The sequence below is a fragment of the Urocitellus parryii genome, chromosome 1, assembly GCF_045843805.1.
Source record: "Urocitellus parryii isolate mUroPar1 chromosome 1, mUroPar1.hap1, whole genome shotgun sequence".
NCBI lineage: Eukaryota > Metazoa > Chordata > Mammalia > Rodentia > Sciuridae > Urocitellus > Urocitellus parryii.
The window spans coordinates 271,039,016-271,052,422 of NC_135531.1; the positions used below are offsets into that span (position 1 = coordinate 271,039,016).

General features: G+C 38.8%; 1 protein-coding gene across 1 annotated transcript in view; it reads right to left on the reverse strand.

Moving 5' to 3' along the window:
* Dock10 (dedicator of cytokinesis 10) overlaps nucleotides 1-13,407 on the reverse strand; it is a 194,541-nt gene that overhangs the window by 134,260 nt on the left and 46,874 nt on the right. The window contains exon 2 of the mRNA XM_077799593.1: nucleotides 8,083-8,202. Within this exon, the coding sequence (XP_077655719.1) occupies nucleotides 8,083-8,202 (120 nt within the window). The remainder of the gene's footprint in view (nucleotides 1-8,082; nucleotides 8,203-13,407) is intronic.

Here is a 13,407-nt window from a genome sequence, read left to right on the forward strand (position 1 = left end):
GACTTTTTTTTTTTTTAATAAAAACTCTGGTTGACATTTAGAATAGCATCACAGTAAGCATACATTAAGTATGTGAGTAAGGAAGAGGTTCAAGGAGTTACACTCTTGTACTGACCAATTACTAAACAATTCTTGTCAGATTTTTTTTGTGTGACTTATTTTCTAGGTTTCAAAATGTGCCTCACCACCTCTAAGGGGGTAAGTACAAAAACATTCTTTATTTGAAAAAAAAATTAATTATTGTTCTAATTTAACAGAGTTATGGATTATAATGTGATAATTTGATACATATACACAGTGCGTAGTGATCAAATCAGGGTAATTCACATTTTCATCTCCTTAAACAAATTTGATTTTGATTGACACCTAATAATCTTACATTCTACATATGAAACAATGTGAGCGTTAGCAGGAGCAAAGTGCCCAACAACATAAAGATATGCATTGTAGCAGGAGGGTCTCTTGGCCAGGACACAAAGGCTACAGTCTGAGCTCACTGCTCAGGAGGGCCCTATGAAGAAACCTGTTTGGCTTAGGGCCTACAGGTGTGGCCCCAGGAAGAGCACCTTATTTTTCTATGAAGCTGAAAGCATTCTGTCTGTGTCCAAGACAGGACACAGACCACCACAGCCTGCCCTCCATTCCTCTCTCAATATGGCTGCCCTTCACGCCTCTCTGCATATGGCTGGCATGTGTGAGGCTCTGGGTTCGATCCTCAGCACCACCTATAAATAAGGAAATATGAATCCTGCAATTGTCATTTGCTTCTTCCACGCTGGCCACCAGCCTTCAGAGAGCCTCTACTCAGATTCTTCCACTTCTCTTCCTTATTCTGTCCATATCTTATTTTCTTTTTCATTTTTTATTCTTACCAGCAATGCACAATGATTACAAGTTTTCTTTTTTCTTATTTTAATTGTTGTTGACCTTTATTTGATTTATTTGTTTATATTGGTGCTGAGAATTGACCCCAGTGCCTCACACATGCTAGGTAAGTGCTCTACCACTGAGCCACAACCCAGGCCCTAGTATCTTATTTTCATATAGCTCATCCCATACACATTTCTCTTCTTTGAACTCTATCATTTATTACTTACATCATATGTGAAGTCTAGAGTCCAACTTTAGATTCATTTTTAAATAAGAGCATTGTTGAGATGTAATTGATAGATGCCATAAAATTCACCCTTTTACAGTGTAGAATTTAGTAGTTTTGAGAATATTCAGAATTGTACAAACATCTTCACTATTTAATTTTTAAAATATTTTTTTAGTTGTCAATGGACCTTTATTTTATTTATCTGTTTGTGTATTTATTTATTTAATTATTTATATGTGGTGCTGAGGATCGAACCCAGGACCTCATACATGCCAGGCAAGTGCTCCACCACTGAGCCACAACCCCAGGTCCATTTTTTACCACTCACCAAAGAATCTTCATATTCCACCAGCAGTTTGCTCCATGCCTTCCCTTTCCCTATTCCCTGGAAACCACTAATCTGCTTTCTGTCTCTATAGATTTGTCTGTTCTGTAAATTTTATACATAAGGAATCATAACATATGTGGTCTTTTGTTAACTGGATTCCTTTACTCAGCATAATGCATTGAAGGTTCCTACAAGCAGTAACATGTATAAGTATTTCATTCTTGATGATGGAGGAATAATATTATTCCCTTGTATGGATATGCCACATTATGTTTATCCATTCATCAGTTGATAGACATTTGGGCTGTTTCCATTTGGGGCTCTGAGTCTCTGAATATTCATGTACAAGGCTTTCTGTGGATGTACGTTCCTAGGACAATCATACACAGGGCAGAGTGTCTGCATATTCTCACTGAAATAAAGTTAACAGCTAAAATTGCTTAACTATACTAGTAATTTTCTAATGATCTTCACTGTGGGCTTCAGGGAGTTAATATTTCCCTAAAGTTGGGCACCTTATTTTTCTATGAAGCTGAAAGCATACTGTTTAGACAGAAAAGAAAGTCAAAAGTCCCGGTGCTTATGTTTGATTTCTGTCCTTAAAGTTGCTCTATATCTTTGGTCAAGAGTCCTCCCTAATTTTAGCTTTATTAGCTTGTAAATGAGAGGAATATTATAACTTGGGATCTAATTCAACAGAGACTATTACTTAGCTTTCAAATTGCAATTAGAGTGTTCTTGCAGGAACATTATGAACCATTTAAAGCACGCTCTTCAGGCCTAGAAGCCACAGATTAAAAAGAAGTTGAGATTCCTATAAAATGTTAAGTGTGTCTCAGAAGAAAACAATGAAAACTCATGACCTTTCTGCTTTGCAATTTAAAACATATTAATGTCTTTCTGTTTCCTCTCCTAGAATGACCCATGTGGTTAAATCTGGAAGTCCCCAAATATCAGTCGCTTTTTATAGCTAAAAATATACCATGAGAAGAGCAAGCCATTGGTATATTATGAAATCTGTTATTCATTCAGTTTTAGTAGTAAGCAAATGACAATTGCAGGATCCATTGGGGAGCCCTAGAGCCCTGAATCTGGACTCCTGATGTGAAGGTGGGTTTTGAGGAGATACTGTAACTCTCTTGATAGCTTATTCCAGTCAAGTGGCATAGAAAATGGCACTGTCCAGTGTTACAACTTCAACTGTCCAAATATAAGCCCTATTCTTGTTCATATTGTTGTTCCTGATATATTCACTTAGCTCACCTAAGGTGGCCCATGAATCTTAGTCGAAAGACAGGAGTTTTATCGTATGGAAGGTACTGAAAAACAATACATGTGTGCAATAGTCCCAGCTTTCAAACCTCTGATTTTTCTTATTTATGGTTTTGTATGTCCCAGAAATGATTCGATAACGCTGACTTTCTGCATCTTTTGCTCAGCAAGTAATGCAATTTAGCAAGACCCTATCTCTAAATAAAATATAAAAAAGGGCTAGGGAGGTGGCTCAGTGGTTAAATGCCCCTGAGTTCAATCCCCAGTACCAAAAAAGAAAGAAAGAAATGCGTTTCTGGCTTTCGCATTGTGGTGCTATTTTGCATCAGTATCACCTTAAACTGAATCATTCAACAACAAGATTCACTGTGTCCTTGAAACTCTGCTTTAGCTCTTGAATTCCTTACTCTCCTCAACAACTTCACTGAGTCACACTTTGATGACTAAGTGCCTAAGTGCTTTTTTTTTTTTTTTTTTTGGTCTAAGTTTCTATTACCACCTACTCAAAAAGAAAGATGAGAGGGACAAGCGTAACAACTACAATGACTAAAGTAGTACTGAATGGATTAACAAATGCATATGTACTGCTTATTTCTAGAGAATCATTATGATGGAGGTGGTGCAAGTTCATACTGCCTGATCCCAGAGTGCACATGCCACAAGAACTTCTACCCAGTGTGCCAAGACAAAGGAAAAATGTTTCTACTTCATCCACTTAACCTAAAGAATATTGTAACACAATATTCAACAATCTCTACTGAATACCCACGAACCAGACAGTGCGTTGGGTCCTTGTTGTACAGACATGAATTGATTTCTTCCTTGCCTAGTTACAGAAAGCAAGTGAACAGATAGCAAGTGAGCAAGTATACTGAAGTGTAGAACCAGGAAGCTGAAGTCAGCTATGTGCAGAAACAGTGCTCCATGGAAGGAGATGGAAGAGGGGATCCCAGTGGTCTCAGAGCTGATTTTTAAGATGCAGTGTTGAATTGTGTCAAGAGGTGAGTAACATTAACAATCGTTTTCTCATCATGAAACAAAGCCAATTACTTTATTCTCTTCATTTTCAAGAGTGTTATTTTGGAATGACTTTTTGGTCCTCAAGATACTCAAAGAATCAAAGTTATGTTTGAAAATAATGATCTATGTTTATGAAAGGCAATTCATGAAAAAAAATATGAATTTTCTGCCTGCTCCAAGACAAGTGCTGGGGCAAAGATGATGGTTATGTTTAAGGTTAGGGATGGGGTTAGAGTTCGTTACTCTACATCTCACAATGGTCAAGACAAATGTCCCTGTCCTGCTGAAGTTACAATCTCGTGGTGAGAAACAAGTAACAGAGGAATGAACAAGCAAATAAAGACCTTCAAAGTAGTCACAAGTGCTACAAAGAAAATCAAGCTTGGTGACGTGATGGAGTAACTCAAGGCAAGTGGGGCTATGCAGGCCAGAATGTGGATTGCTTCTTTGAAGAGGTGCCATTTGGGCTGAGTGGACCCAGCCATGTAGGGAGTATACAGATTTTACAGGGCAGATGAGCTTGGCAAGGGTAGAGAACAGAAAGAATTCCAGGTATTCTGTTCCTCCCCAGGGGCGCTGCCAGGCAAGAGGGGCTCATAGTTCATCAGGGAGTCAGATAACAGAGACCACCACAGAAGCTGGATTCGACTCCTAGGGCAATGGGGAGCCCCTGGAATGATTTAAGCAGAGGCATGACATTATCTGACGTGTGTTTCTTAAGGTTCCTTTGAGTACTGAGTATGAATGAATCAAAGTAAGACAAGGTTTAGAGAAAGCAGGAAGACTAGGCAGAAGAGAGTGAGGGGAGCTTGGGTTGGCAGAGGGAGCAGGAACACACTTCTAATGTCTGTGCTCAAAATGTAAGCACGGAATAGTGCCTTGGTAAAAGAATAATCTCCTTTTTGGTATAACATGTGCCATATGCATTTCTTGGCATTTCTTAAGCATAGCTTTTCATCAACTTTATCTTCCATCCATAGTAGGGCACAGGCTCCCAGAGCACGGAGCTCCTGCTTTTCCTGTCAGCCCCTCTCTTCTAGGAAGTGCTGTTCCATATTCAGAACCTCATGGGTGCTGAATAAATATTGATTAAACAAACTGCGTGATGAATCATGGCGCTGCAAGTGTGGGTGCTTGGAAACGTGGAAGCAAAAGTGAGCTGGAGTCTCCAATCCACAAGGCAGAAATCCGACGAGAGATGTTTGGATGGATGTGGGATTGGGAAGCACTGTCCCCTCCCAGCATTCAACACCACGGGGTTTGTATGGCCATTCGGTCGCCACCTCCCACTGGCTGAGTGGAGAGTGAATTCCAGAGAATCCCTGCCCACTGCTCAAGGAAAAGTCCAGGAAATGATGCATTTGCCAGGAGCATGGAAACTTGCTCTTGGCGACCAACACCCCTAAAATGCAATCTAGGCTGTGGATGGAGCAGGTAATGCCAGAGGGAACTTAAGAGAAGTGGCTACACTTCACAAAGAGGGTGAGGGAAGAATTCCAAAACAAATGCAGTTGTACTGCATAACATGGACGGGCCATCTTTTTCTGCAAAAAGGTCAGAGAATAAATCTTTTAGGGCTGTGTGTCTCTGCTAAAGTCACTGTAACCCTGTCACAGCAAAGTCTTTACATCACGAACGCAGCCACTAACAACTGGTAAATATCTGGGTATCCATATTCAAATAAAACACTGCTTATGGATATGTGAATTTCATGATTATTTTCACATGTAACAAAATATTGTTGTTTTTTTTCATTCAATTATTTAAAAACATAAAGATGATTCTGAGTTGACAAGACATGCAAAAATAGTCAGCAGGCTACCTACTGTTCTCAGATTACCAAAATGTACTTTGTAGGGCAAGAAAGAAGGAGAACTATATTTAAATATTATTAAAAATAGCAATTTTGTGCAAGTATTCCAACTCTCTCCTTAGTTTCTCAATTGCTTAATGTAAATTATATTTTAGCCACTTGTAGAATATGACTTTTTTTTGATAGTAAGGATTGAGTAGCATCCAATATCTCTTCTCTTGGGCATCTACTGACGGGGAGCTAATCTCCCAGATGGACTCAGGGCTTCCTCTCTGCCCTGTTGTATGTTCCCCACACAGACCAAATGATCTGTTGTTAATACACACAAGGCCATTTGTTCTCCTTCTTGAAACACTCTGGTGGCTTGCCACTTGCATTTAGAGTAAGACATAAATGCCTGATCTTTTCCTTGCCCCACCTTGTTTCTGACTACTCTCAGATGTCCAGCCATCTTGATCCTCCATCTGAGAACTCTCTGGCCCATGGCACCAGCCATTTCCTTAGCCTGAGACAGTCCTTCCCAGTGTTTAGCATGGGGGGGTCCTCCTGGAGAATATGGCTCTGCTCAGTTGTCACCTCATCAGAGGGGCTGTCCTTGGCACACTCAGTCCAATGTAGCTTTTCTCCTAGTCAGTTTCCATCACTCAGCCCTGCTTTATTCTAGAACTTTATCTGAATTATCTTGTTAATTAATCTTTTTACTTATTTTCCTGACTCCTCCCACCAAAAGGTAAGCTCTCTTAGGGCAAGACAATTTTTTTTTTTGCATTCCTAGAATGATGCCCAACATTCAGTATTATACATTTTATATTTGTTGAATGAATGAAGACAAGAATCAGAGGTGGCCTCTAGAATGGCAGTTTTTGGAGCCGTGTTAGTATTTTAGTCAAGTGTGGAGTGAGAGTGACTACGCAGGACGGGCTGGCATGGGCTGATGGGTAAGACTGACCCTGAGAAAGGACCAAGGTCTAGTTCTTGAGAGGTCACGGGCTATACTAAGCTCTCTGCACTTCATCATGAAGTCAATGGGGAGTTACAGAAAGGTTTAAGCAGGCACAGAATAAAATAGGTCAGCATATTGATTGGAATGTTTGCATTGGGGAAAATAGGTATGTTATAATATCCTGTTTACACCATTAAGGGTAGCAAAGGTCAAAGAGTAATCAGAGACAATCCCTAACTTGAATGAGTGTGGAAAGATGCCAAAAATGAATTCGAGTTCAGTGCAAATGTTTCATCCATCTATACTTGGCTGTTCTCTTTTGCAGCTGGGAGTCTTGAAAAGATGCCCCTAGTTTCACAATTTTCAGTGTTATTTTACAGAAAAGAAGCTTTTTGGTAGGTCTACCTTAAGTCTGAAAAACGAAAATGAGGATGTGGAATTAAAAAAAAAAAAAGGGTGGTTCAACTTTATGTTTGCAGTTCAAGCCCAGTAGCCTGATCCAACCACAGAACTGAGATTTCTGCATGAGATATAACTTTCTCAAAATATGCCAACATGATGAGGAAGCCATTTAAAATTTTTAAAAACAGACTGGAAGAATTCTTTTTCTTATATGCAAATCTCCTTTCTTTCTTCCATTATTCTTCATACTTGGAACAGAAGTGCTAACTTCTATATACTTTCATTTTCATGAATACATGGAGGAACCTGAAAAAATTAACCCTTTAGAAGCAAGAAACCAGATCTGCCCCAAAGGTCAGAGATGCAACTGAATTTTGAGTTTGAGTAAAGTGTGGGAACTGAGGTCTACACTCACCAACAGAGGTTTCCACAGACAATACCTGTTTTGCAGTGTTACCCTTGAGCTGTTTCTGCACCAGCTCTAAGATGCTGAAATTTCCTTTAGAAAATAAAGGAAAGATCACCAACCACCCATGGGAATCTTTGCATACTTAGATCTTTATATAAATAATTTTAAAAAGCTTAAAGTAACCACAAACATCAGTTTTGAATGTCTATGACAAAAAGGTGCTCATCATCCATAATTTACTGTTTATCTCCAATATTACTTTCCTTTTCGTTCATTCTCTCTGTTAGCCTCTTGAGCATTCTGTACATAGTTATGCATGTCCTAAAGGGGCCTATCTCAGACCATCTTCTCTGAAGATATTCTTGCCTACCTTGCTTCGCCTCTAAGCCCCAGCATCTCCTTATTAAAGGCCAAAAAAGATGAAAAGTGATTTTTTAAAGAATTTCATCTTTTGTGTCAATACATTCCTGTCTTTGCCACTGGCTGGCTTCAGTTGCTTGGGAGCTTTTAGAAATGAGAGGGAGAAAGAGCACTGCACATACAGGGAAGGCAGTGAGTAGCAGCTGGACTGGATGGAGGGAGGTAGCACCTTGTGCTGCTCCTGGCCCCTGTTGTCCCTGCCTGGCTGAGCCTCCACTCTCCCATCTTGAGAAGGCCCTCAGGTACATTCTATGGCCAGATGAGGACTGGTCTTATAGCAATGCAATGCAGATTGGCCACAGGAAGAGGAAACTCTGAATCTATGGGGAAAGTTGAGACCCAATGTATAGGACCCTCCTGAATTGAGGAGACTTACTGAGAAGTCGTCGCTGGGGAAGAATAAGAGATCCTGAAGAGGGTCATTCCGATAGGTCTTTTCAAGTTCTTCAATAACAGTTTCATAATCCAAAGGCTCCAGAAGCCTAGGTTTTTCCTGCTGTGAGAAAAGAAAAAATACCATGTTAACCACTCACACACATCACTTTGCTTCTTCCCCATGTGTCCTTTGATTTCATTTCTTAGTTGTCACAGAGGTTTTTGGTGTCACACTTACAAGGCAGTCACAGAGACTCCAGGCATTTAGGATAAAGCCACATGATTATTATTTCCACATCTGAAATAATGTGAGAAGATCCTGAAATACCTAACATCTCCTTCGGTAATTTGAGCTGTTGGCACTGATTCCCCAGAGCTCACGGGGGCCTGCCTGGCACATCCATAGCACACGTTTCTGTAAACTTGATCTTTGTCAACATGAAGAAAGGGCTTCTGTTGACCTGCTACAGTACTACGATGATCATCATCATTTTTGCTGAATTAGCTACTTCTTTGTATGTTCTCCTTGGGTCAGTTTAAAAATGTTGGCATCTTGCTGGCAATCAAAGTACCACAGGTCGTCTTAGTTGTCACTGAAGCACAGATCCTGTGTCAGGATTGATTGCTTGGCTCTAAGCCTCTTTGTCTCCACAGAGAGAAGCCTGGTCAGACTCTAATAGAACCGAACAACACAACCATCATGGACACACTGTGGTGAAAACAGGAAAGATAGCTAATCATACTGCATTCACATCCTGAACCTAAGAAGAAAGGCCCTCCCTCCAGAAAAGTCTCCCAGAGTGCTAACAAATAAATGGTAGAAGGTGTTATTGCCTCACCATAAAACTGATGTTCTTCCTCCAAACTATATAACACAGGGAGAGAAAAACAGACCCCTCCAAAATCAAAACAGAACAAAGCATTACAAATCCGAAAACCAAAGATACAACCTGAGAACCCCATCCCTTTAATGAAATCTTCATGCAAATTAAATGAACAAGGATAGTCCTTTGTGTGTGAGTGTGGGGGGGTACTATAATGTTAGGGGTCATCAAGAAGTTTGGATACTAAAGTGATCTCATAAGTGAAAAAAAAAATTCTTTTATTTTTCACATTAGTGATAACAACAGAAAACTCTCCACCAACCTCCTGGCTCCTCACGGGCCACTCATCCCCAAGCGGCAAAGCACATAGGTTTAGCTTGGATGGAGGACGTCTTTAGAAAAATGTTGTCTGCTGCTAAACTCCCCAAACCTTTCATCGATGTTTTAAAAACTGCTAATGGTCACCTCAAAGTAGCACTCAATATTTATTTTGATGATTTTCCAAATATAAAAGCAAAACAAAGTAAAATAAAATGTGCACATTCTGCATTAAAAGAAAACCCACACATGCTTAGGCAAGCCCAGGGCAGGGCAAGGTGCTTGTTCTCCCTGGAGGGGCCCTTCTAGTAAACCGGCTATATTTAGCAAATAAAATGCAGAAGTCTGTAGGACATCTGAAGAAAAGCAGCAATTCAATTGCCAACACAATCTGTTTAGTGAAAGTTCTGTGAAATATTGAGCATTTTGAAGTAGAAGATATTGAATCACATGGCAAGACTTGGGTGATTTTTAAAGAGCCTTTCGAGAATCCCTACATTGTGACTTTCCTATTTTATTTAGACTTATTTTAAGTTCCAATTCCTTGTTTCCCAGAAAAAAAGTTAATTCCAAGGATCAAAAATTGATGGCTTAAGAGGCAAATGCAGGCCCCAGATGTTTGGTTGGGCATCAGCATTTATTTTGTTTGGCTTTATTTTATTTTAAATTGACTTTGAATGTCTTCAAGTAGTGGTGTTTCACTCCAGTTCAGCTGCAGGCCTCAGGAGCACTTATCCATCATTACCTCTGACTCTGCAGCATTCCATGTTTATATCACCAACAGCCCTTATGGGTCTTCACGTTTAAAACACTTCAGTTATTCCGGAACCTCTTTTTTCCCCCAAGATGAATATGTATGCATGAAATACATCAAATGAAACAAAATGCATAGTAAAGTGCTCTCAGGAAGCTCTTATCTTACCACAGATTTGATTGGTCATTTATGTCCCTTTTCCTCATTTCAGTTTCTTTGCTTTAGGTGTACAATGCCCTCAATGAACAGCCCAGGTCATATCTGCCATCACTTTTCTCTTTTTCCCCCTTCTTCACACCAATGTGAGCAAGAGGATGTGGCTCTAGTATATGTTGCAACTCACACATTTAAATAAATATGACATAAGCATGTTTTGAGTGGCCTTCTACACTTCAGTTCTCATTATCTTTTACCTAATTTTATCTCTCATTAGTCTCCAACTTGAGCTTAGTCTCGAAGCTTGAACTTAATTAAGAAAGGGGAGACAAGAAGGTCTTTCAAAGATTTCTCACTGGAACCCAAATTTTACCTAAATTTAATCCTATTCAAATTAGTGCAAGAGGCAAAGCAGAGCTTTCAAGTTCAAAGTTATTGACATAATCACAGAGAAACTAAGTCCTAACTGTTCTTGATATTCCCCAAACAAGGCAAGCCCTGCAAACTACTGTGGGAGGGCATATTTGTATGTCTCCATTTCAGGCTATGACATATCAGCCAATTAATGAATGATATTTATTTGGCCTTTCTTATTTAGAATATCGCACCACGGTTATTTTGATGGGGGAATCACAAATCCAGGATATCTGCATCATAAATTTTGGCCTGAGGCAGGGTAGATTAGTGAAATGCTATCTTCCCAGGGATTTTATTAATTGGTGTCAAGATACTCAATATATCAGAATTTGGAGGATAAGAAATTTAACAAGTCAGACAGCACCTACAGCCTAGGATTTGCCATGAAAGTTTTATAATACTTCTGGGATGCTGAGAATGCAGACTATTCCACCAGTAGTTCTCTCTAGAGCAAGGGGGCTATCTTCTCAGGGATTCAGTCAAAGATACAGACGCATACAAGGATGGTGGGATCAGTTACTTTCTCAATCCTGATCCTTGCAGAGACATTGAGTGAAAATGGGAACTGAGCAGCATTGATTTACAGCTTTAACAAGGGTTGGGTTGTCCCTCCTGAATTTAGTGTGTGTGTGTTTCTTTTGGAAATGCACCAATTGGGATAAGGTATGTGCCAAGATTACTCTGAATTGGATTGGATTTTATAGTGCTTTTTACTCTTACTCTCTTTCTCTCAAATGAGTAATGAATTTCATTAGCTATTTTAAAGTTACTATGCATGGGAAAAAGCACCCACCAGGACCAGTTATCATGCAGCAGGGCCATGTTTCCCCACAGTAGTAATAGGCCCTATTCTTCCTATATAGTATTAAGAGATTTGTTTGATCTAGTTCCCCAAACCCTCAGCTCTTTTCCAAAGCAACTTCACAGCAGAAGAATGGGTCCCTGTCACCAAAACAAATGCTTTCTTCCCCTCATTCTACAACTTCTCATGAACACCAACCCATTCTTAAGCCCTGGAGTGGGGAAGCTGCCATCTTGGTAGAGTCCAGGCTGCCAAGACCATTTCAGCTAGTAGACTGTCTATGCTTTAACTACAGATCCTGATCTTAAACACACAGTGCTTCATCACAAAGACCTTAATCAGTTTCATTTTTACAGTTCAAAATCAATTAGGGGAAAAAACCAATTGGGTGACACCAAAGAAAAGAAAATACATATTTGAAGCATGTGGCCCTAAAAATTTAATTATTAAATTACCAACATGGACCTTCCTCCAGAATAAGTCTAACTAAAAAGTAAACTAAACTACCCAGCCTAGTCGCCTAGGAGTATATCATATACTCAGGAACCAGAATTTCTGGGAGTCTAGAAAATTGCTACTATGGACTATGTAACATTTGGCATAGTAATTCTTATGTCTTAATCTCTGCATCTGTAAAATGGCTTAGTAAGAGATTGTTTCACAGGATGAGATGAGGTAGTACTTCTTAGAAAAGCACCAGACCTCAGATATTTACTTCGTAAGTATTAAATAAGTTAAGGTTATGAATTTTAAATTTTCACTAGTCATGAACTGAAAGGACCTGTGTTGTGAATTTAATACATGCAAAGAGCAAAGAGCAAGTAGGCATTCAATAAAAATATATATCTTTGCATCCAGATCCAGTAGTTCCTTTTTAGGGATCTATCTAAAAGAAATAACAAACATATATACATATTACATATGTATGTATATATATATATATATATATATATATATATGCATATGTACAAATACATACTTGCATAATATTTACAAATATTTATATATTTGTATATATGTATGTGTTTGTATATATACACCTGTATATATGTACATAAGTATGCATATATGTATATGCACATAAATATGTGTAAAACCATATATATTTATGTATAATCTAAGATATGTGCAAGGATGACTTGGCAATATTATCTTTGTAACAAGGTGGAGAAATATGCTTACCTTCACCCATGGGGGATAAGAAAGGTGGACAGTCTGGTAGAGGCTATACCCAGTGAGTGAAGATATCTGAATTGCTTTTCAAGAAAAGTGGCTTATAATTTTCAGAAAACCATGTGTAATAGAGAAAGGCTTAATGCATCAGTGAGCTTTGGGAAGGACATTAAGCCTAGGATAAAGGTTGAAGTAAATAAATAAATAATTGTGTAGCACCTGTCATGAATTTGCTGAATCCTTCAATTCTTTGGTAAAGTTAGTGAACTCACAAAGTTTTGCAAGTGATTGGGTTTTTGTTTTGGGGGGGACCTAAAGAAGGTGGGGTTCATATCAAGATAGCTACAAAAGGAGCCACAGGGAAATGGATTATCTTAGAAGAAAAGCTCAAGGAAATCTTGACAGTGGCTCTAGATTGACACACATGTTGACATTAGAGTCTGAATCCAGAATACCTGTCTAGAAGTCTAGGTGGTAGTCATGTGGGAAGGGCATAGCCACATAAAAAGGGAGAATAAGAAGTCATTAAGGGTAAGAAATGATTATGAAATTAAGGCACATCAACCCAATAAAATAAGATATGCCAATTAAAACGGTGTTTTTGAAATTTATGGTGAAAAGCAAAATTGTATATGTTATTATTGTTTAATAAAATGCAAATAAATATTGTACAACAGAGTAACTGAACATGGTATTGAAAATTACTGAAAATTAAAAAAAGCTGAGAGATATAGATCCAAATATTATTAGTTATTATGTTTGGATGGGACTGTAATATTTGGGATTTTACTATTTTAAGTTTTCTGCATTCTCCACATTTTCTATTAGGAACATATTTTGGTGGAAAACATAAACTTGACTTCTCAAAACTATTGTGGCTTT